At 41.8% G+C, this 24987-nt stretch overlaps 1 protein-coding gene across 1 annotated transcript in view; it reads left to right on the plus strand.

The window, feature by feature from the left end:
• The window catches only part of ARHGAP10 (Rho GTPase activating protein 10), a 246201-nt gene that overhangs the window by 141016 nt on the left and 80198 nt on the right, over window positions 1-24987 (plus strand). Inside the window, exons 14-17 of the mRNA XM_034771459.1 lie at window positions 13071-13158; window positions 17457-17515; window positions 20402-20507; window positions 21167-21326. Coding sequence (XP_034627350.1) covers window positions 13071-13158; window positions 17457-17515; window positions 20402-20507; window positions 21167-21326 — 413 coding nt within the window. The remainder of the gene's footprint in view (window positions 1-13070; window positions 13159-17456; window positions 17516-20401; window positions 20508-21166; window positions 21327-24987) is intronic.

The raw sequence follows: 24987 nt of genomic DNA on the forward strand, positions 1-24987 counted from the left end.
ACATTTACTTATTTATTATTTTGGGTCAAATCTTATCTTGCCTTACTCATTCAAATAGTTCTATCCTGCACTCACTGTGGCCTCTTGGCTGAGTAAGGCAAGCAAGTTTTAGCTGTTAGTATAAACAAAGAAAACATCCAAAAGGACCTGTTGGGACAAATCATGGGTGCGGTATAAGTAGGTTTAAAGGAGCCTGAGTTTAAATTAATCTAATCTACACCCACGGTCTGGAAGTGTAGAAAAGTGGTATATGGGAGGGGAGGGTCTCCTTTTTTACACCTTCCTTTTTTGGCTCATGGTGAGTAAATGACATGAGCTTAAATTCCCTTCGGCCTGGTCTACACACAGGATTTCTATCAGTGTAAATATGTCAATTAGGGATATGATTTTTTTTTTTTTTTTTTTTTTTAAATAATATAGTTATCCAGGTACAGGGCCTAGTATGGGCACAATTATACCAGTATAAATGTGCTTCTACCAATCTAGCTTTCTTCCATATGGGAAGGGGGGATAAGCTATACCAGTATGAGCACATATATACTGATATAACTGCATCCACATTATGGGGGGTTGTACCACTTTACATACTGATATACTTAAAGTGGTATAACTCATGTGTGGACCTTAAGCTTGGTCTACATTTAAAAGTTAGGCCGACATAGCTACTTTGGTCAGGGATGTGTGGGTGGGAGGGAACAACCCCTGACCGAGGTGGCTATGATGACCTAGTATAGAGGGAGCTATGTTAGTGGAAGAATACTTCCTTCCACATAACTGCTGTCATTGGGGGAGGTAGTATTCCTACTAGGGCTGTCAATTAATAACAGTTAACTCGCACGATTAACTAAAAATAAATAAATCACGATTAACACACAAAAATTGCGATTAATCACACTGTTAAACAATAGAATTCCAATTGAAATTTATTAAATATGTTTGGATGTTTTTCTACATTTTCAAATATATCGATTTCAATTGCAACACAAAACACAAAGTGTACAGTGCTCACTCTATATTATTTTTTATTACAAATATTTGCACTGTAAAAATGATAAAAGAAATAGTATTTTGTAGTGCAATCTCTTTATCATGAAAGTTCAACTTACAAATGTAGTTTTTTTTGTTACATAACTGCACTCAAAAACAAAACAATATAAAACTTTAGAGCGTACAAGTCCACTCAGTCCTACTTCTCATTCAGCCAATCGCAAAGAGAATCAAGTTTGTTTACATTTACAGGAGATAATGCTGTCCACTTATTAATTACAATGTCACCTGAAAATGAGAACAGGTATTTGCATGGCATTGTTGTAGCTGGTGTTGATATTTACGCGCCACATGCGCTAAAGATTCATATGCCTCTGCTTTGGCCATCGTTCCAAAGAACATGCTTCCATGCTGATGGTGCTCATTAAAAAAAAAAAATGCATTAATTAAATTTTTGACTGAACTACTTGGGGGACAATTGTATGTGTCCTGATCTGTTTTACCTGCATTCTGCCATATATGTCATGTTATAGCAGTCTTGGATGACGACGCAGCATATTTTCTTTTTAAGAACACTTTCACTGCAAATTTGACAAAATGCAAAGAAGATACCAATGCGAAATTTCTAAAGATAGCAACAGCATTTGACTCAAGATTTAAGAATCAGAAGTGCCTTCCAAAATCTGAAAGGGATGAGGTGTGGAGCATGCTTTCAGAAGTCTTAAAGGAGCAACACTCTGATTCGGAAACTATAGAACCCAAACCATCAAAAAAGAAAATCAACCTTCTGCTGGTGGCATCTGACTCAGATGATGAAAATGAACATGCATCAGTTCACACTGCTTTGGATCATTATTGAGCAGAACCAGTCATCAGTATGGATGCATGTCCTCTGGAATAGTGGTTGAAGCATCAAAGGACATATGAATCTTTAGTGCATCTGGCATGTAAATATCTTGTGACACCGGGTACAACAGTGCCATGCAAATGCTTGTTCTCACTTTCAGGTGACATTGTAAACAAGAAGCAGGCAGCATTATCTTCTGCAAATATAAACAAACTTCTTTGAGTGATTGGTTGAACAAGAAGTAGGACTGAATGGACTTGGAGGGTCTAAAAGTTTTACATTGTTTTATTTTTGAATGGAGGTTTTTTTTGTACATAATTCTACATTTGTAAGTTCAACTTTCATAATAGAGATTGCACTATAGTACTTGTATTAGGTGAATTGAAAAATACTATTTATTTTGTTTTTTACAGTGCAAATATTTGTAATCAAGAATAAATATAAAGTGAACACCATACACTTTGTATTCTGTTTTGTAATTGAAATCAATATATTTGAAAATGTAGAAAACATCCAAAAATATTTAAATAAATAGTATTCTATTATTGTTTAACAGTGCAGTTAATCACGATTAATTTTTTTGACAGCCCTAATTCCTATAGCAGTAGAAAAACCAATTGGTGTCTGCTATGTCTGCACTATGGAGTTATGGCGGTATAGCAACATAGCTGTGCTGGTATAGTCTCCATCAACACTTAAAATGCTACAGCTGTGCTGCTGTAGTACTTCAGTGTAGACCAGACCTCCAGACATTTTAATCCAGACCTTGAGTTCCCGCCGGGGAGCGAGGTCCAGGGCTTGCCCCGCTCTGGTGCTCCAGCCAGGGAGTGGGGTCGGAAGCAGCGGCATGTCCCTGCTGCAGCTCCTACATGTTGGGGCAGCTAGTGGGCTCTGAACGCTGCCCCCGCAGCTCCCATTGTCTGGGAACCCTATGGCCAATGGGAGCTGCAGGGGCGGTGCCTGTGGATGGGGCAGGGTGCAGAGCTGCCTGGCCGCGCCTCCACGTAGGAGCCGGAAGGGGGACATGCTGCTGCTTCTGGGAGCTGCTTAAGGTAAGAGCCACCCGGAGCCTGCACCTCTGACCCCTCCCGCACCTTAACCCCCTGCCCCAGCCCTGATCCCCGCCACGCCCTCCAAACCCCTCTGTCCCCGCCCAGAGCAACCTCCTGCACCCCCAACCCCTCATCCCCAGCCCCATCCAAGAGCCCGCCCACCCAGCTGGAGCCCGCTCCCCACCCCTATCCCGGAGCTCCTCCTGCACCCTGAACTCCTCATTTCTGGCCCCACTCCAGAGCCCACACCCCTAGCCAGAGCCTTCATCCCCTGTGCCACCCCAACCCCCAATTTCGTGAGCATTCATGGCCTGCCATACAATTTCCATACCCAGATGTGGACCTTGGGCCAAAAAGTTTGCCCACCCAGGTGTAGATGGGAATGGTTCTCCTGCTGCTGTAGGTAATCCATCCCCCTGAGAGGTGGTAACTAGGTTGACGGAAGAATTCTTCAGTTGACCTAGCGCTGTCTACACTGGGGGTTAGGTCGGCTTAACTACATCTGTCTGCGGTGTGTATTTTCACACACACACACACACACACACACACACACGACCGAGAGACATAGCTATACTTATGTAACTTTTCAGTGTAGACCAGTCCATGCTCATAGTCTACACTACAGACCTATATCAATATAACTACATCACTCCAGGGTATGGAAAATCTACACATAGTTGTAGTGGCCTAACCCCCATGTAGACAGCGCTATGTTGACGGGAGAGTTTCTGCCATTGACATAGCAACCACCTCTCGTTTAGACTTCCTCACGTGCATTTAGCAATGGGAAGCTTATACATCACCCTATATAACCCCTCTGAATTGGGCTCATCACACTAATGCCACCGGAATATTTTTTTCTTCTGGAAAACTTAATACTCATTTAGTCCCAGTAGTCACACTTTTCCTGCCACCCCATTGCCTCCAGAAAAGTGCTGGCATTTGGCTGAATTTCCTCACCTGCTTAATATCTTACACCAAAGTTATAGCCATGACTGCACAATGTGCAACATTTCCAAATTTCCTGTCCAGAGCACTGACAGTACATATGCAGTTGGACAAGACCACAGGGATTAGTTCATTTTTATGGAGCTTCCAAACCTGTCACTTGACAGCAAGGGTCTGATTCTCAGGGATTCATTGGTATTCAAAGAAGCTTGTTTGCAGTTTGCACCAGGCTCTTCTCCAGAACCATGCATGCTCCATCTGTGCTGATAACACAGTGTTCTTTGGCACAGCAAACTGGAGGAAACCAGCAAGTGAATTCATTTCATTACCCCAGACATTATGTGAATGACAAAGCGCTTTTATATTATACGCTGCTGTCAGTTCAGTGCCACCTGTATGTCTTTTTTTTTTTTTTTTTAAAGCAGGCTGTCTCTTCAGGAGTGATGATAAGACTTCAGGCTTGAGGGCCTGTATGTCATATCAATCTGTCATAATGACCTTGCTAAATAGTAATTTATATGATATCTTACTTTAATTAATCAATATTAACAATTCCCTGAGGTACTCTGTCAATGCATGTAAACCTGTCTGTATTTTAAAGCGTAACAAGAAGGGAGTGTTAGGAAGCATAAACCAAGATTAATATAAACAACCAACACACAACAGATTCTGATAGCTGTTTAGCTGTGTTAGAATTAAAGACTCAGTAAGCAATAACCTTTTTTTTAGCCATTAACCACGGGAACAATTACCTGTCATCAGTTGAAGAACCTCGTTAGAATGCATTTGCTACCATGGGCTGTTTTTGTTTTTCTACTCACTGGTTTATGTAGGATGTGCAGTTTTGGCAATCAGATTTTCCTCTTTACCATGAGTGGTTCCAAATTAAATAGACTCAGGTTCCAGTGGTTCAGTAGCAGAGTTTAATGGGGATTCCAGCATCTGATTTTACTTAATTTTTAAATTAGAAACACTTTTTTGCTCCTTTCCAAGATTCATGTAATGATTTGGAATGGAAAGATTATATTAATGTCAAGACAGCAAGAAACATCAAATAGAGAACATGTAATGCTATAGCCAGGTGCCCCTCCCCTCTCCCAATAGTTCACTGAAAGTATCATGATGTGATCCTGTTTGCATACTTATTTTTATGTGGTCTCAAGGAAGATTAGAGAAGGGTTTCTGTTTGTTATAGTGCAGAAGAATCTAAAACATCTGATTAATCTATACCCCGTTGTCTCTGAGTTTAAGTATCCTTGATAAAATCCTCCGTCCAGTGTCATTAAAAATAAAACAAAACCCCATCTTTGATTATCTCTGATTTAACTTTCAGGGTATTAACTTTTTTTTAATAAGATCTCAAAGAGTTTTCAAGCTACTTTTATTTATCATGGACCATCCAATGCATGTGCATCCAGAATGCAAAAAGATTAAAATAGACTTCAGATGCTAGGAATGGGTGGTGTTAGTATATAGCCTTTTTGTCTCTTTTTGGAAAAGACATAAAACCAGGAGAACCAGAAGAAGAGGTATATGGAAGGAAGGTGGAAAGATCTTAATTATGGGACTTTTTCTGTAATACCTTACTCTCAAGGAGTCCCACCTGCCAGAGTAAAAGTTTGTGGAATCAAGCCTTGCTTATGATCATAAATTAAATTCAGTTAAAATAAATAAACATGTAATTCTGTAAAACAGACAGTATGTTCATTCTGTAATTGACTTACTCCTTGAATTTGTCTGTAACCTATATAGTGGCATGTTGTTCTGATTTTCAAAAATAGTCTTGTTTAAATATGAATGGCAAAGGCTAACATTTTGTAAACAAAGATCTCATTCTTGCCTGAAATGGATATTAAATTAATCTTCTAACTTATTATAAACACAGATACAGAGTCACTAGTTTGTAGGTATCAGGAGTCTCAGTCTTAAGCCTTTCAGACTGCACTGTTGTAGTACAGCCAGCAGGATACTCAATTCCACTCACTATTTTGTGTATGATTCGGTGTAGCAATGTGTAGATTCTGTGTTTAGATGTTGCTTGTAATTATTAGAACTGGGAGCGCTGGCTGTTGGGTGTCTGAAAGGACAGGAAACAGGAAGGAGGGGGAGGAGTTGAGGACACAGAGTGAGAGTTACAGAGGGTGCATCAGCAGCTTGGAAAAATGTTTCCACTTTAAAAATAAAGTCCTGTTGAAGTTTGTTAGTACCTTGCCTGGCTGATACAACATTTTGGCGATGAGGATGGATCTTCTGCCTCTGAACTCACCTGCACCCTTTCTGCAAAGCCCATGTGAGCCTCCAATTGCCTTTACTGCCTGGATCCATATGTTTGAGACTTTTCTGCTTGCAATCAGTGCAACAGAGATTTGTGAAGTAAGAAAGCAAGCTCTGCTAATCGACTGCCTTGGAGCAGAAGGGCAATGTATATTTTACACGTTTCCCCTTGCAGATGATAAATATGAGACTGCACTCACTGCATTAAAGAACTTTTTTGTGCCAAAAGTGAATGTAGTAGCTAATCGCTACAGATTTCGCCAGCATGAGCAGAAACCAGGGGAGACTATAATGCAGTATATTGCTTCCCTGAGGAGTCTGATTGTAACTTGTGACTTTGGGAATATGGCAGATGAGATGATTAGAGACCAGCTCATTGAGAAAACAACCATGCTTCATGTAAGAGAACTCTTTCTTCTAGAACCACAACTTACACTAGAAAAAGCAATAACCATTGCTACTCAGATTGAGTCAGCTATAGCTGAAGCCAAAATAATGAGCAGGGATACAGGAGACACCGTCCAGGCTGTGACTCCTTTGCAGAAAAGTTCACTATCACTGCAGACAAACAATTGCAAGAGGAAAACTAATGAAAAGCCACTGAATCAGCAAATTCAAAATTAGGGTTACCATATTCAAACATTTAAAAAAGAGGACACTCCACGGGGTCCCAGTCCCGCCCCTGGTTCCGCCCCTTCTCCGGCCCCGGCCCTGCCCCCGGCCCCGCCCCAACCCCATCCCTTTCCTGCCCCCATTCCAACCCCTTCCCCAAAGTCCCTGCCCCAACTCTGCCCCCTCCTCTGAGCACCCTACATTCCCCCTCCTCCCTCCCGCTCTGATCTTGGTTGGGGGTTGCTAAGTGCTTCCCTGCTCCCCACTCGCCCTGCAGCCCCTGCACCCCCTGCCCCTGCAGCCTCTGCTCCCCCCGCCTGCCCTGCCCCTCCCTTCCCCTGCAGCCTCTATGCCCCTGCCTGCCCTGCTCCTCCTCGCCCTGCAGCCTCTGCTCCCCCCGCCTGCCCTGCCCCTGCACCCCCCTTCCCTGGCAGCCTCTATGCCCCTGCCTGCCCTGCTCCTCCTCGCCCTGCAGCCTCTGCGCCCCCTGCCTGCCCTGCAGCCCCTGTGCCCCCTGCCCCTGCCTGCCCTGCTCCCCACTCGCCCTGCAGCCTCTGCGCCCCTGTCTGCCCTGCCCCTGCAGCCTCTATGCCCCTGCCTGCCCTGCTCCTCCTCACCCTGCAGCCTCTGCACCCCCCCACCTGACCTGCTCCCCCACTCACCCAGCAGCCTCTGCCAGGCGGGGGCTTCTGATGCTCAACGGTGACCGGGGCAGCGCGGGTCCCTGCAGCCCCGGCACACGCCGCACTCCCTGCCCCACGCCGCAGCCTCCTTTCTGCCACGCAGGGTGACGGGGCCGCAGGAAGGGTCCCCCAGTGACCGGGGAGTCTCCGCCCGTGAGGGAAGCCCGCGCCGCTGTCTGGGCCTGGCCTCCCCATGGTCCTGCGGGCTTGGCTGGGGCGCGCGGTCCGTCCGGCCTCTGGGGGCAGCAGCGGCCCCTTCGCCGCTTTCTGTGGCTGCGCCCCCCCCCTTCCCTCGCCTGAGCTTGCTACAATGTAGCCGGGAGGCTGGGCTGCGCTGCGGACCCGACGGGTTGTGCTGGGGCCGGTCGAACCCTGGCTTATGCTGCCTCCCTATTTCCCTGGACATGTCCGGCTTTTTGGCAATTCCCCCTGGGCAGGGATTTGAGTACCAAAAAGCCGGACATGTCCGGGGAAATCCGGATGTATGGTAACCCTATCAAAATACAGTAAAAGCATGCTTTCGCTGTGGATCCCCACAGTACCTTGCAAGCCACACAGGATGTCCAGGAACAGTAGCTCAGTGCAATCATTGCAAAAAGATTGGGCATTTAGCTAAAGTATGTCGCAGTAGCCAGTTCAATCAACAATGCAGTTACAATACCAGATTTTACTGTGCTGAGCGTGGACAAAACCACTACTGCACATATTCCAGAACAGATAAAGTGCACTGTAAACATCTCCACCATACTCTCAGGCAAATCACACTCTGTTCAGCTAATGTTGGACACTATACTACCTGATTCCAGCTATTTGCATTACTTTAAATATGTGCCTCTTACTGAACCCAAACTTCAGTTGGTGTGCTATTTGAAAAACCATATTCCATTATATGGCTGCCTGCCAGCAATAGTTACTTTTGGTGGTTGCTGTATAACTGCAGAGTTCTATATTGTCCACAAAGGCACTGCTATCCTTGGCAGAGATTTATTGGCTGCTTTAAATCTCAGGGTAGTTAATGGACTAATTGATCTTCTTCAGCAAAGCACTCTTGCGGTACACACACTAGTTTCAGCTGGGACCCAACACCAGGTTGAGGAGAAACTCGGCTGTGTTTATGGGTTTCTGCATAAAGTTAAAATGCGGAATAATATGATGCCTGTACGACAGAAATTTACGGCGCTTACCATTTTCAGTCAGGGAAGCTGTTTCAGAGGAACTTAGAAAACTTGTTCAAAAGGACATTATTGAAGAGATTAACTCCTCGGAATGGGTTTCACCTATAGTAGTGACACAGAAGAAGGGTGGAGGCATTTGCCTTTGTGTGGACTTAAGGGAGCCAAATAAAGCTATTGTGATTGACAACCATCCTCTTTCTCACATAGAAGTATTTGCAGAACTCCGTGGAGCAAAGATGTTTTCTACTCTTGATTTGCAGAGCGCATACCACCAGGTTATATTGCATGAAGATAGCCAAGACCTCACAGCATTTATTACACAAGGGACTATTTTGTTTTAAACGTGTTCCATACAGTCTCGCATCAGCCCCAAGTGCCTTCCAAAAAATGTCTTTGTTTCTGAAGAATCAACATGGAGTTCAGTACTATTTGGATGATGATATTGTGTTTGGAAATACTACTGAGGAGCATGACAATAACCTGCAGTCTGTACTAAACTGCATCAGCAAAGCAGGCCTCAAGCTCAATAGGTCCAAATGCAAATTTAGAGAAACTGAACTCTCCTTTCTGGGGCATACAATTTCACAGGCTGGACTAAAACCTGATCCAGATCATATCGTGGCAATTTCAAATGCTCCTCCTCCAGCAGATTTGCAAACCTTGCATTCCTTCTTGGGTCTTACCTCCTGGTATGCAAAATTCATTCCCAGTTATGCTTCTATCATTGAACCGCTACGAGAATTACTACGGAGATGTTCAACCTTAGTGTGGACAACGGATGCACAAGCTAGTTTTGAAAAGGTGAAAGACTTGATTGTACATAGTCCAGTACTTGCACTACTTCAGTCCTGCATTGCCCACAACTGTAACTACTGATGCTTCTGATTATGGACTTGGGGCTGTCCTCACACAACTTCATGAGGACAATACAGAGAGGACTGTTGCATTTGCTTCAAGGACACTAAGTAATGCTGAGAGAAAATATTCTACAGTTGAAAAAGAAGCACTTGCTTGTGTCTGGGCTACTGAAAAATGGAGAACTTACCTGTGGGGCCGCACGTTCAAGTTGCGCACAGACCACAGTCCTTTGATGACGTTGCTCACCATGAAAGGACTGGGAAGAGCAGGATATCGTATTGCTAGATGGTCTGCAAGACTACTCTCTTTCAATTATGAACTGGAATATAAGCCTGGAAACAAAAATGTGATAGCTGATTGCCTTTCTCGCCTGCCTTTGCCTTCATCAGATGATCCACTGGAGGATGAGGATGTAGTAGTTGTGCTTATTACAAGCACTCTTAGTGCAGTTACAAGAGAACAATTTCAAGCTGCTTGTTCAGCGTGTCCAATTCAACAAAAACTATGGGAATTTGTGACAAAGAGATGGCCCAGTAACCCTAAAAACCTTGACCCAGTTTTGTTGCCTTATTTTAGAGTTTGTGATGAACTTTCTTTGCTCGATGGCTGTGTGCTACGAGGTACACACCAGCTACTTGTGCCAGAAGAATAACATTCAAAACTCATACACCTGGTACATGATACTCATCAAGGAATTGTCAGAACCAAACAACGACTATGGAATCTGTATTGGTGGCCAGGGATGGACTCTCAAACTGAAGCACTCATAAAATTATGTGTCACTTGCCAAATGCATGATAAGACAGCAGTGACATGTACCCCTCCATTACAGCCTGTTCCTCTTCCTGAATCTGCATGGGAAAAAGTGGCAATTGACTCTGTAGGACCCTTTGATACTGCTCCAATTGACTGTCGTTATGCCATCACTTTAATAGACTATTTCAGTAAATGGCCTGAGGTAGCATTTTACATCGCAAATCTCTTCTGCTGCAGTAATTAAGTTCCTCTCTTCAGTTTTTAGCAGGGAAGGTAATGCCAAAGAACTGGTTTCAGATAATAGTAGTCAATTTACTTCCCTGGAGTTTGAAACTTTTCTAGCAGAGAAGAATATTTTACATAGGAGGTCATCCCTATATTACCTTCAAGCCAATGGGGAAATCGAATGGTTTAACTGAAGTTTGAAAGAGAGTTTGCAAATGGCTCAACTGGAAGGGCGATTGTGGATACCCTTCACTACTGATTTCTTGCAAGCATACCGGGCTACACGACATGCCACAACGCAAAGATCACCCGCAGAGTTACTGCATGGAAAACAGATGAATACTAAACTGAACATTGCTGGATTGATAAAGGCATGACCTGAGGCCCCAACCAAGGATGATGTGAGAAAAACAGTTGAACAGAACCAAGCAAAGTATAAGGCTTTCACAGACAAGTGGCAGAGTGCTAAGGAACCAAAGTTTGAGTGTGGTTCCTTTGTTAGAATACGAAAAGCTGGAATTTTACGCAAAGGGGACCATAAATTCACTGCTCCTCTTAAAATCATAGAGAAGAAGGGACCTTACACCTATTCACAGAATAAATAGTGTGTTATTTAAGTGCAACAATCTACAAAGAAACATGTTTTTATAAAGTGACTTTATGATGAGATGACCGTTAAAGTCTTGTATATTTTATTGATGCGTTCAGTTTTGACCTCTGACAGTTGCTGTCATGAAAAATGCCAGGCATCATATTTCATAGAAAAGAGTTTTGCAAATCCACCTACATTTTAAAACAGCTGTGAAAGTTACTGCTCTGAATCCATTGTTTACCCTATTTTATATACAGTGTATTATAATACATTTAAACTCCCACAGTGGCCATATTAAAATCAAAACTAGAAACAAAGCTCCTCCTCCTAACCTAGCTCAATGAGCCTCATGGCTTTTATAAACCCTATTTCCATAATATCAGAAATTTTAGGAGATTTAGAGCTGAATTTTCAAAAAGTCTTTAAATCTGCACACTTTTATTTGTGTGCACACAAATATTTGCATCTGCAGCTGCCATTCTTGTGTGTACATTTAGTTTTTGCATGCACAAATAGCTGTGTGTGCAAAATTGCTAGCATGAATGCCGAAATCCTATTGAGTCCCCTTAGCAAATGTGATCCTTAAATGTTTAGGACACAGTGGAATGTAGCAGTAAAGTAGAACAAAGGGAACTGTTTAAATAAAAGACAACAGGCAGAACCAGAGAGTCAAGAAAAGTGTTTGATCTCTTTTTCTTTTTGTAGTCTCAGGGCTAGTTTTTTGGGGTGGGGCTAACAGGAGGGTAATCTTTGAGAAGTTCTAGTGTTTTGCCCCAGGAGTGAATAATGGAATCCTCTCCCACAAATTTTACTATTTTTAAAAAGCGAAAATACTTTCTAATATTCTAATATTTTAAGGATGATTATTCACAGTATTTTCTGAAGTATGAATTTCAAATATGTCATTAACAAATTCCACACAACCAAGTGAACCCTCTGATTGTGAAGGAGAGTCAGTGATGATTGAGGAGTTATTTGAAAACAGTGAAAATTTAATAGTGGATTACTAACATAGTCACTAGAGTCATTAGTTTCTGATGTGACAGCTGCTTTTTATTCCATGAAGTGAGTAGAAAGATTTCCTTCTCAGTGGAAAGAATGTGATTCTCAGAGCACAGGAATACGTTGGAAAGAAGAAAATAAAAGGTTCCATTTTAGACAGTCTTCGGGTTTTTGGATGGTGGTTGGCTGGTAGCAAGTTGACAGAAAATATTATCTGACTGGTATTTTAAAATAAGATTTAAATAATTGATTTAATGAGAGAGAATATTCAGTTACAGAAATAATTGGTTGGCACAGCCTTTAGAACATAATTATTTAGTCCCAGTTAGAAAGGACTGCACCTTTAATCAGGGTGCCTAATTTGATTTTTTAAATGTAACTGTCGTTTGTCCAACAAGCACAGTAACAAATGAATTCTGAATTGTAGGAACTGATTAAAATGTAATCCGTGTTAATTACCATTATTATAGTTTATGACATGTTGCTGACAGTGACTGTAATCAAAAAAAGTTGAAGTACTTAAAGACACAAAACATCTTGGGTAATTGGCTATCATTTTATTTGTTCCTCAGTGGCTTTTTCTTTAAAGTGAGTTTGATCTGCATCTTTTCATGAATATCCCCATATGGAAAACTCCCTGCCTCTTCTAAATAAGGGAGTCTGGGAAAAAAAAACCTTCAATAAAGAAATTTCAAATTAAGTCTAGTTTAATTGTATTGATCACTAAGGAGAGAAAAATCAGTGAAATAGTTTTAAAAGCACTTGTAAATTTTTCAATGAGATAGACATGTATTTTAGTTTTAAATCCTACTTCCATTTTAATATTAAGAGGTAGAGGACAATTTTTGATTTAAACTAACAAAAGTTTCTAAAATATTGGCTTCAAATTTGATATACTTCCATTCAGGAATCTTGCATTTTGTTGTTTCCTTTAGGATTATTATAATATTGTTGTCTGATTTCACAGATACACACATTCTGCCATTAATTTAACTTTGATAAAATCTTTTATGTATGTACAGATTTAGATTTTTTTTTTCCTTTATGGTCATTTGTTAGATGCAAAAACCTGCAGTGAAATTGATCTGGAAAACTCTGTAGATTGGGAAGTGAAGACGATTACTAGTGCTATGAAGCAGTACCTGAGGTAAGGTTACATGTGTTAACTATTCATAATTGAACTCTAATTAGCACAGATTGATGACGATGATGTTTTATTGTTTTGGTCACTCGTTTTTACTATTGTTTGGATGGAAGTCTACACTGACTACAAATCCACATATTTGTTCAAGACACTATATTTGCTTGGGGATGGGAGTTTCATAATTTCACAAAGAGCGGATTAAGATTAGTGACTGACAAACTTCAAAATGTTTAGAGGGGATAAACACCTAAGTGTTTGGCTGATTCTCTTGGGTCTGCAGAATTGGCCTTTCTTACAAAATTTGCTGCTTCCAATCAGGTTAGGCTGTTCAACAGTATTTCTTAGGGTACTTTGGTAGAGCTAGTCCAAAAAAGGAGGGGGGGAAATCACAAAAATATCACTGAAAATAATTTGAAATTATGTTTACATTTTGAAATCTGAAAAATTTGACTAGCTTTATATTTTGCTACTTCTCCTGGTCCCAAGGAGTTGTAAAAGTTGCCAGGAGAAAAAGTAAGAGAAGTGCATCTTCAGAGGTTTGGGTCTGTTCTGTATGCAAACCAGTTTTCTGATTCTCTGAGATATTCAGCTGAATTATGTAAGAATATACAACTTTTTGTGTGTCCATTATAGTTTAATATGAACAAAACATTTTTGTTTTGTTTGTTTTTCCTGAGACCTAAACAGTGGTGGGTTTTCAATGATGGAAATCCATTTAAATTCAAATTCAAACTCTTCTATATTAATTTTCCTGGTATCAATAAAGTAAACTAAAAAATAATGGAGGCATTTTTCAGTATCAAGCTTGGCTCTTGAAGTATAGCTTATAGACTTCAGGGAGGAGAAAACATATTTATTTAAATGCACAAAATAAAATAATATTGCTGATCCAGAAGATCCTGATATTTTCTACAGTAATTTTAAAACAGGAATAAAGTCAACTCAATATACATGAGTTTTTTAAAAAACGTTTGTCAAATTTTTCTGTGGTTGCTGTTAGTTAATAAGAATTTTATTTGTTGATGGACAATATTTTTTTATATGTGACTTGCAATTTTGAGGCATTTTAAAGGGGCATGATTTTCAGATGGTTGGTACTCAGTACTTCCTGGATATTAGACCCCTTAATGCAGGGGTGAGCAAACTACGGCCCACGGGCTGGATCTGGCCCCTCAGGGCTTTGGACCCGGCCTGTGGAATTGCCCCCCGTGGCTCTGCAGACCCCGTGCTGCTCTCAGAAGCGGCCAGCACCATGTCCCTGCGGCCCCCGGGTGTGGGGGCAGAGGGCTCCATGCGTTGCCCTTGTCTTTAGGCACCGTCCCCTGCAGCTCCCATTGGCCAGGAATGGGGAACTGCAGCCAACGAGAGCTTCGGGGGAGGTACCTGGAGTCATGGCAAGGGCAGCGCACGCGGAGCCCTCCACCCCCCCCCTCCCTGCCCCCAGAGGCCGCAGCGCTTCCTGGAGCAGCGCGGGGCCAGGGCAGGCATGCAGGGAGCCTGCCCTGGCCCTGGTGCACACCGCTACCACTCCAGAGCCCGAACCCTGCCTGGCTCCTGCCCCCCAAATCCTTGCCCTAAGCCCCTGCCTGCACCTCGCACCCCTCCTGCACCCCAACTCCCTGCCCTGAACCCCATCATACACCCCACGCCCCTCCTACACCCCAACCCCCTACCCTGAGCTCCTGCTGTACCCTGCACCCCTGTGCAACCCAACCCCCTGCCTTGAGCTCCCTGCCACACCCCTGCTGCACCCCTCCTGCACCTCAACCCTCTTCCCTGAGCCCCCTCATACACTCCACACCCCTCCTTTGCCCCAATCCCTTGCCCTGAGCCTCTTCCTGCACACCGCACCCCCTCCCACACCCTGCACTCCCTCCAACACCCCAACACCCTGCCCTGGCCCTGCATACAATTTCCCGACCCAGATGTGGCCCTCGGCCCAAAGAGTTTGCCCACCCCTGCCTTAATGCCTGAAAGTTAGAGAGCCAAAAATTGAGGCATCCTAAATCACTAGTGAGTTTTGAAAATGGCTATCAGCTCTCCAGCACTTACTGCAAGAAAAAGATGATGCTGTTGAAAGAAAAGGTCTCTCTTTCTGTAACCTGAATCCCACAATCCTTTGTGCTTACATTGTGACAGGTTTCAGAGCGGTAGCCGTGTTCGTCTGTATCAGCAAAAACCACGAGGAGTCCTATTCACTCCACAGTTTCACTCCATGCATCCGATGAAGTGGGTTTTAGCCCCCGAAAGCTTATGCCCAAATAAACTTGTTAGTCTCTAAGGTGCCACAAGGACTCCTCGTTGTTTTGTGCTTACATTGTGACTCACTAACCTGCGCAACTCAAATAGCAAATACTTGCAAAAACGGTTGTGATCAGTTCATAGTTAACTAAATTTACAACAAAAATTCATAAAATATTTATGTTCAAATAAATTAAAGGAAATGATGATTTGTTCTTTAATATCTATGAACCAAAAAGAAGGTATATGAATGGATAGACTACAGTGAATTATTCATTTAGCTCTACTGTCGAAGGTTTTATATATTCCTTTGCATCTGATGTAATAAAATATTCTGTTGCACTTCCTTATTTTTAAATCCTTATTTTAAATCATCTGGCCACCTGACTCTCTCTATCGTCCTGGCCATGCAGGAAGAAAGATGAGATGCAATGGATGTGGTTTAATTGGGCCACAATTTTATTCACTTAAAATATCTGGGAATATCCAGCAATAAATTGTACAGTGCAGATCATCATTCTTTCCTTTATTGTTTCCACCTAATTGGGAGGTCAGCTATCAGACCTCCCCCTTCCCAGCCTGCACACAGCCAAACTGTGTCTAAGGCCCTGTCGCGCTCTTCTTGTATGAGGGTTAGGAGTGGTAGAAAAAGGGGTGTGTGTGTGTCTTCTACCAGTCGTTAAAAACCACAAACCCAGCTTCCTTAGGGGATGCATTCCCCAGTCTACTTCCAAGTGGGGGGTGGAAGACTGTTGTCCAGCTTGTTGGGGGAGAAGGTATAGCACTTCCCAGCTAGGAGAGGGAGCAAGGCTTAGAAACTGCTGCAAAAGTGGGGAGTGGGTCAGCATGGCGATGCTGATTGATCCTCAGGGATCGAAAGGTCTGGAGAGTTCAAATTCTGGTGGGAGAAGCCCCTTTTCTCTGGATCAGGTAGAGCAGCACCGACCCTCTTGCCCCGTGAGGTGGCAAAATGCCAGGTTTAGTCAGGACCTGCTGTGGGCATCAGGTTAGCTGCCCCTTTTGGGGGTGGGGAGGAGAAACAGGGAAGGAATTTTCCCCTCACCACTAGATTGGCCTAGGTGAAGTGTGGGGGCGGGGGAGTTCACCTTCCCCACAGCAGGTTTAGGGAGGGCTTTGTTATGGTGAGTAGGGAAGGGAATTAGGCTATGATGTTGCAATTCATTATGTAAGTGTGGGGCAGATGTCCAGTGCAGGTACATCACAGGGAAATTATACAGTGACCAGAAAAATGGCTTTCTGTAACCTACCTTAACCCTCATTTGAGATAGGGCGATGGTAAGGTTCTAGCAAGGCAAAAAAAAAACAAAAATAACACTCTGACTTGGCCAGTCAGGTGATGAGGGAAAAATTCCTCCCAGCCCTGAAATAAAAAGATGACTAGTGCAATGCCCCCAGCAGATCATGAAAAAAATAGTTCTGTTCTAATCCCATCGGTGGGAAGGTGGGTGTTACTATCCCATGATTGATTAAAGTAAGGGCTTCTTCAGGAATGCACAGGATATGACACCCCGCCCCGGGGATGGAGGGGTACAACTGGAGTGGATACATGTTCGGCCACATCCTGTTCCTCCCTTAGCTCCATTTAGATAAATTTCTCCTCCCCACCCTTGTAACCGAATTGTGCAGGGGTCCCTTAAAGTGAACACAGATCCACATCATTCAGTTTCAGTGAGCATATTTTTAAAAGAAACTGATGAACAATTAGTTACCCAGCATGCCTATATTTTATTAATCTGTAAGGCAATCTCAAAATGAACAGAAGGTGTTTATACTATATTGGAGGCCTCACTTCAACTGGTGGAGTTTAGGTCTTGGGTTTAACCATGTTGTTTTCCTAGTTTTGTGCTCTTAAATGTCACACTTCAGCTTGTACTATAAATCATTGAAATCCTGCAAGCTGCCCCCACCGGGTGCTCTCCCCAGTGGAAGGTGACACTGCATCATATTGAAAGACTTTCCTGCTCGGAATAAATGCGAATAGAAACAAATGTACATGAGCTTACTGTATTTAGTGATTCCATGTCGTCTTTGTCTTCCAGAAGTCTTCCAGAGCCCCTAATGACGTATGAGTTGCACAGAGAGTTCATCATTCCTGCCAGTAAATATTTGACTACAGTTCAAATAGAACTATTTTATAATAGCACTGTTTCAGCACTGAGGAGCAGACATTGAAAATGTAGTCTCAGATAAATTGCTCATTTCAACTGAATAAATAGCAGAGGTATAGGAAAAAATTGGAACCTTTTAAAAAAAGAAAGTTGGGTATGTTAATATGAAGTTAAATAGGGGTATGCCGTCAATGCAATATCTATAGAGATCTGTATATGTATAAGCATATGTATGTTCATAGATACATAAATGCATTGTATATTGATAGACTCCATGGGGCAAGTTTTTGCTTGGCTTAGTGCATTTCACTCTGTTTTGATTATATTAATTTTTTAGTTAGAATTTTAAAGTTCTAGATTTATTTCCTATACCAGTTATACCATAGTGAATATTATATACCCAATTTTCTTGCAGTAGTTTGGGACGGTAATATTTTCATCTCCTTATGCCGTTTATAAAGAAATGAAATTTAGTAGGATACAGTATACTGGGGGAGGGAGGAGACAAGCTCCCTTGGATCATAAAAATGACTGCCACCTGATCCTTGTTTTCAGACCCATCTCCCTGGGAGGCTTGTATCCAAGCTGGCCTAAAGGTGCCTCATATATTACTAGAAGAAAGGAATGTACAGGCCAAATTAAACTGTGGCAGTTAAAGTAAAGATTTAGAGAAGGTAGAGCAGGAGTTGTAGTTCAGCTGCATGATTTCTAATGTAAATTGTCTGAGGAGTAGAAATTGCATAAGAAAAAATGTTGACAGAATAGCCAACAAATATTTAGCTGATTTGTTTTCCAGCCTGTGGCACTTCTGGCAATCCATGAGAACTGAAGTTAAAAACAATTGTCCTCAAAATTTTACTTTATCTTTTTGACTAGTATTAAAGATTGGAAAAAACAGCAGAATGCTAGTTTCTAATCCTTGCTAGAGTATTTTCATATTTCAAAAAAGAGATAAAACTTTACTGAACAGGTTTAGGTAGGGGTGTGTGTGTGTGCATGTATATACTTGCTTACACCATCATTGTGGTGATTGGATTTGATAAAACTAGATAGATGTTTTTTCGCAGAATTCACAAGTGACAACAAAGAGGAAATATTTTCTAACCTTATTGCATAGTTAGCCTTGAAATTCAGTGCCATACAGTGTAATTGAGGTGAAGAGCTTAGTAGAATTCAAGACATTTACATAAATAATGAATACATACAGAGTTACATGCGATAGGATTTAAAACATTCCCTTTCCCCAAAGGAAATAACAGTTTAAGTTTTCTATATTTCTCCCCCCCCCCCACCCCCAATTTTATTAGGTCTACTGGAAGATGTTTGTTTACTGGTCTTAAGAATACAGTATCCACAAGTACTAAAAAATTGCATAAGCCCATATGTGCAATGGCTAAACTTGTCAAGCAAGGAGAAGAAACTTGAACAACACTACATTAAATTCAGCCATTCCATTTAAAAAAAAAAAAAAAAAAGCTTCTAAGTATCTTTCTAACCTAAGGTATAAAATTGTAGTAGATAATAAGGAATGGGCAGTATTAAATTGCAGCAGAATGCAGTCCACCCCATTTTCTTAACAAGTATTGTTTGGGGCAATCAGTAGCCCTTGACAGTGACACATAATTCATTTGATGAAGCGTCACTTCATCTGGCATTCAGGATTCCACAGTACTCTGAAGGACTTTTACTTTGAAGAGAGTTGGATTGTTTTTTGGGGCTCTCTGAATTTGGCTGACCAGAAGTAAAACTGTTGGCTTGCTGGTGGCATTTTCCTCAGTGAAGTTCCACCAAGAATGTTCTCTACCAAAAATGTTTCCAAATCTATTAAAAGAAACACCTAGCAAAAATGGTGGTTTGTTTTTTTTTTTTTTTTTTACAGTAAATACCTGAGGTCTGGAATAAATTTAGGATAGTGCAGTCAGAGTAGTAGTAGTGGTTTCAGAACTTCTCAGGTTCACTGTATGTCCTAATGCCCATAATGGTTTTCTGTTATGTACCTTGCCTTCAGTACTAACTTACAAAATGATATGGTCTTACACACATCTTACTACAATCCAGTCTTCAGATTTAGTTCTATTAAGAGAAACAATAATGTAAAATAAAAAAAGACTGATTTATTTTTTTCACATCTTACAAATTTTTTTCAGCTATTTAAGCCCTTGTGTGGCCTAAATTGTTTGTTTGCTATGTACAAGAAAGCCATTGCATCTTTACACCCAGCTGTGCTACCAATTACACCACTGCCAACAGTGAGAGATGTAGTTGATATCAATAATCCTTTATCCTGGTAATCTAACTCTGCAGCCTTATCAGGGTTATTGGCCTACATCTTTAAAAAGTGTTCGTTTTTCTCTCCTGAACCCTTTAGTCCTCTCTGAATGTTATTTTCCGGTGTAGTTTCTAATGCAAGGTATTTTGAAGCAGTGTCAACAGCTGTCTAGCACCAACAAAACTCAATGTAAACGATAAGGATAATTAATAAGCTATGTCAAAAGGATAAAGAAGCATCCTTTCACACTTGGTTTTCACAATGAGATGCTGTAGCTAGTAATATAACCCCTTGCTTTGCAGTATTTTTCTAAGCATGTGTGTGATGCAGTAGAATATCTGCATCTTTTTTTAAAAAATATAGATGAGCAGAAAGAGGCATCCATTTACAAGTGAATTGAAAATCACTTCACAAAATAAGAAATGGGCAGATAGTACTAGAACAGGACGACTTGGAACACAACGTGCATGTATTGAGTTCTGCTCTATTTGGAGATATACAAGTGCAAAACCAAAGTATGCTAGGAATGTTTTGTTTTGGGGTTGGTGTGTATGGGTGGGGCAGGATTTCTATCTTTGAGATACAGTTACTTGTTTCTGTTATGTAGAAAGTGGCAGCCCTGAGACCAGAGTTAACGCTATCCACTTCTTGGTTCATAAACTTCCAGAGAAGAACAAAGAGATGCTGGACATTTTGGTGAAACATTTAGCAAAGTAAGCACCATGGCTTCTTTTATTAGTTTTCAGAGAGTTCTCCCCCTTCTTCCCTCCCCCCCCTCAAATGTTTTTTTTCTATTTTATCTACAATTGGGCACATTGACTGTGGTTGGCACCAAGGCTGGTCGTGATGGTATTAGACACAGTATCAGGCACCAAACCTATGGAAGAAGATGAGAAGTTTGACTCGTGCTATGTGTGTTTTGGAAAAGAGAGCAGAAATCTAATCTGTTAATGAAGTCATATAAGTATTTACTTAGCAATTCTGCAAGCAATTGAGGGCTTGATTGAAGTGAGAAAGTGAATTTATACTTTCTCTTTGCAAATTCTGGCAAAGAGAATACTAGAGGTTTGTTAGCAAAATTAAGTTGGTTTCACACTTACCAAAGTCCAAGGCTAAGTGCATTGTACACATTTAAGTTCAATAAATGACGACTTTTGTTTCTTCTTAAAATGCAGATGGAAGAATGGGTTTCCTACTTTCCAAAATTCAACATGGTTTTATGTGGAGAAACTTTGTACAAAATAAACTTCTAAAATATGGATTAGGGAAATGTAATGTTTTCATTTGTAAAGTATACTTCAGTTTCCAAGAGTATTGGCAATTTTTCATAACTTGTTTCCTGTTTTTTTTTCTTCCAATTCTTTTGAAAAAGCGTTGCAGACCATGCCAAGAAAAATCTAATGACTGTAGCAAATTTAGGAGTAGTATTTGGACCAACCTTAATGAGGCCGCAGGAAGAAACTGTGGCAGCTATTATGGACCTAAAGTTTCAGAATATCGTGGTGGAAATCCTTATAGAAAACCATGAGAAGGTGAGACTCTGTGTCTGTTTAAAAATTTGCTCGATAGCATTATTATTATGCATAGAATGTGGCATGAAATAAACATTACATCTTACGGGCATATGACTTTACATATGTACATACAGATTTTTCACATGTGCCCCATTGCCCCTATAATTGTCATTTTTGAGTATGTAAATTGATCTATCAACATACACATCAAGCACATTTAGATGTATATTTACTCAGAATGCACATACATCTGTGCTAATTGTATACACATGAGTTTTCATGAACACTTGCACATGCACAAAGAAAGGGACGCCTTCTGTCTATTGGATGTGACAGCAGACTGGAAGTGAGAGAACCTATGCTCTGTTTTCAGCTTTACCATTAATTGTGCCTGAACTTGGTCATATCACTTAACCTTTCTGTGCCTGTTTTCCTCACCTGTAAAACAGGACTCATAGACTTTTAGCTTTACAGGAAGAAAGCACTGTTTGAGAGCTAGGTATCAATAATATTCTTATTTAAAAAAATCTCATTTAAAATATGTTTTCACTTTCTCAAGTCTTTGCTTTTCTAGTGTAAAAGTTACAATGGAAGCTGTTGCTGTTGGTTAAAGTACCCCACACAATGTTCCTCAGAGCAGACATTCAAAATATCATCATGCATCCTCTCTTGACTTCCCATCATTGCAGTCTAAACCCACCCAGGGGTTCTACTAGGCATCCCCTGCTTGACTTCCCCTTAGTGAGTCTTTGGGGCCCAGCTTGGCATCTTGAATTTAATCCCCCTTTTGTGAGGCCTCAGATGCCCTGCTTGGCTCTGTTGGGCTCCTACTGGGTACAATTCCTTATTGATTGGAGTGGTTGGGAGAAAGATGTGGCAAATCCCAAGCCTTCCCACTCACATTGTCAAAATGAGCAGACACAGTAAATTGTGCAGAAATTAATAATATGATCTTCTCTCTCCTTTCTTATGTGCTTTGAGCAGTGAAATAGTTAATACTTGAAATGTCAACATCATTAGCTATCTGAGTTAGTCTCCATTCAGATGAATGGGACAGCCTGCACCCCTTAGAACAATTGTTTCCGGTTCTGCAAAGGAACCCTTGGTTCATAACACTTGGTTCATATTTTTTGACGCTATCTCAGCAACTGTAACAACTAATATAGAGAGAGTTTCAATTCTGGAGACCAAAAATAAAAAGGCTTCCCCATACTGGTACATAAAGGCTGAATCCAAGCCGTGGTCCATTTAATTCCTGCTTATCTAGATCCCTAAACAACACACCGTTGGCAAACCAGGCTGGTTCTTTGCCATCTCAGCTGCTTATACACCTCTACCTCGATATAACGTGAATTCGGATATAACGCGGTAAACCAGCACTCCAGGGGGGCGGGGCTGCGCGCACTGGCGGATCAAAGCAAGTTAGATATAATGCGGTTTCACCTGTAACACGGTAAGATTTTTTGGCTCCCGAGGACAGCGTTATATCGGGGTAGAAGTGTATTTTTTTTAGAAACTGGACACTGGTTGAATGTTTGAACCAGCAGTTGTAGTGGCTTTTCTCGTTCCCTGTGAAAAGAAGCGTAGCAGAGAAGATGGGAATGGAAAGTACATCAAAGTGATACTGTATCAGCTTACACAACTCAATCTTTTATGCCTCCTTAGGATCTTGAAGGGCTATCATTTATATATTTTTCTAAAGGGGCTTTTAGTTTCTACCATTACCCTTGCCAGCAAGGGTCCACTTCTCTGTGGTGCACAGTGTTGCTGTCCCCCAGACTGACAGGAATCTCCAAGACCAGTGAAGGGTGGACTCAGTGTATGATAGCTAAATGGGCAGGCAGACACCTGTAGGGGTGTCACAGCCATTATAGTCAGACTAAACACATTTTCTTTTAAAAACGAATCTTCTTTCCCTGGCTCTCAACAAGTAGTTGGTAGTATAGGCAAACAAGTGTATTGGCAGCAAGGTGCTCATTTTTGCATAGATAGTCTTCTTAATAACAAAACTTCTACATGTGTCAGACTTTCCAAAGAGACTTACATTATTTTTATTTTATTTATAACCTTGGTAAAATCCCAGAAGACAGTTTGCCAGCTGTGGGTACAATCCTGGCATGTTAAACATGTAGAGATGTGACATTTCATTCAGTTGTAAATCTCTCTCCTTGCTAATGATTAGCAGCTTCTGCTTTAGAGAATCTAAAATTGGGATAGTAGTAATTCTGTAGGGTCAAGACTGAGGTGCAGTGAGAAGTTTGAAGTAACACTTACCCAGCTTCTGCCTGCACAATGCATGTCTCTAGCATTCTATAGAGGAAACCCTCCTTTCTTTGGCATCAAATTCAATTCAGTATTTAAAAACAGACCATAACTTCAGAAGTGAATATTGAACCAGTTTTTCTAGCCCAAATTCAATGGGTTCAGTAGGTTTTAGTCAGTGAATAATGATAAAACTGCGCCACCTTTTATGATGCTGTCAAGCTGTCATTAAGCATCATTAACATTCTCTAAGCACTGCTGTATGGGCAGCTTTGTTGACGGATTGCAACAACTCAGTCTTAGGCCTGGTCTACACTAGGAGGTTATGTCGAATTTAGCAGCGTTAAATCGAATTAACCCTGCACCCGTCCACACAATGAAGCTATTTAGTTCGACATAGAGGTCTCTTAAATTCGATTTCTCTACTCCTCCCCAATGAGGGGAGTAGTGCTAAATTCGACATGGCCATGTCGAATTAGGGTAGGTGTGGATGGAAATCGATGCTAATAGCTCCGGGAGCTATCCCACAGTGCACCACTCTGTTGACGCTCTGGACAGCAGTCCGAGCTCAGATGCTCTGACTAGCCACACAGGAAAAGCCCCGGGAAAATTTGAATTCCTTTTCCTGTCTGGGCAGTTTGAATCTCATTTCCTGTTTGGACATCTTGGTGAGCTCAGCAGCACTGGCAACTATCCAGAGTTTTCCAGCAGAGGTGACCATGCAATCTCAGAATAGAAAGAGGGCCCCAGCATGGACTGATCGGGAAGTCTTGGATCTGATTGCTGTGTGGGGCGATGAGTCTGTGCTTTCGGAGCTGCGATTGAAAAGACATAATGCAAAGATCTACGAGAAGATCTCCAAAGCCATGACAGCCGGGATGCAACGCAGTGCCGCGTGAAAATCAAGGAGCTGAGACAAGGGTACCAGAAGACCAAAGATTCAAACGGACGCTCTGGATCCCAGCCCCAGACATGCCGTTTCTACGAGGCACTGCATTCCATTCTAGGTGCGGCCGCCACCACTACCCCACCACTGACCGTGGACTCTCAGGATGGGATATTGTCGACGACCGCTTCCTCGGAGATGTTAGCGGACGGGGAAGATGAGGAAGGTGAGGAGGAGGACGAGGCAGTCGACAGCGGTTACAACGCTGATTTCCTAGACAGGCAGGATCTCTTCATCACCCTCACAGAGATCCCCTACCAACCGTCCCCAGGCGTTAACCCAGACCCTGAATCAGGGGAAGGATCAGTCGGTAAGTGTTTTAAATATGTAAACATTTATTTTGAACAGAACAGGAATATTAACAATGGGTTTTTCATGATTTGTTTGCCCTAGGCGCTTAACGTTTTAGTCCTTGGTAGTGCAACTACTGCAAAAGAATCTAACAATGTCCGGTTTATCATGATTAGTTTG

Source organism: Trachemys scripta, chromosome 5 (genome assembly GCF_013100865.1).
Source record: "Trachemys scripta elegans isolate TJP31775 chromosome 5, CAS_Tse_1.0, whole genome shotgun sequence".
Taxonomy (NCBI): Eukaryota; Metazoa; Chordata; order Testudines; family Emydidae; genus Trachemys; species Trachemys scripta.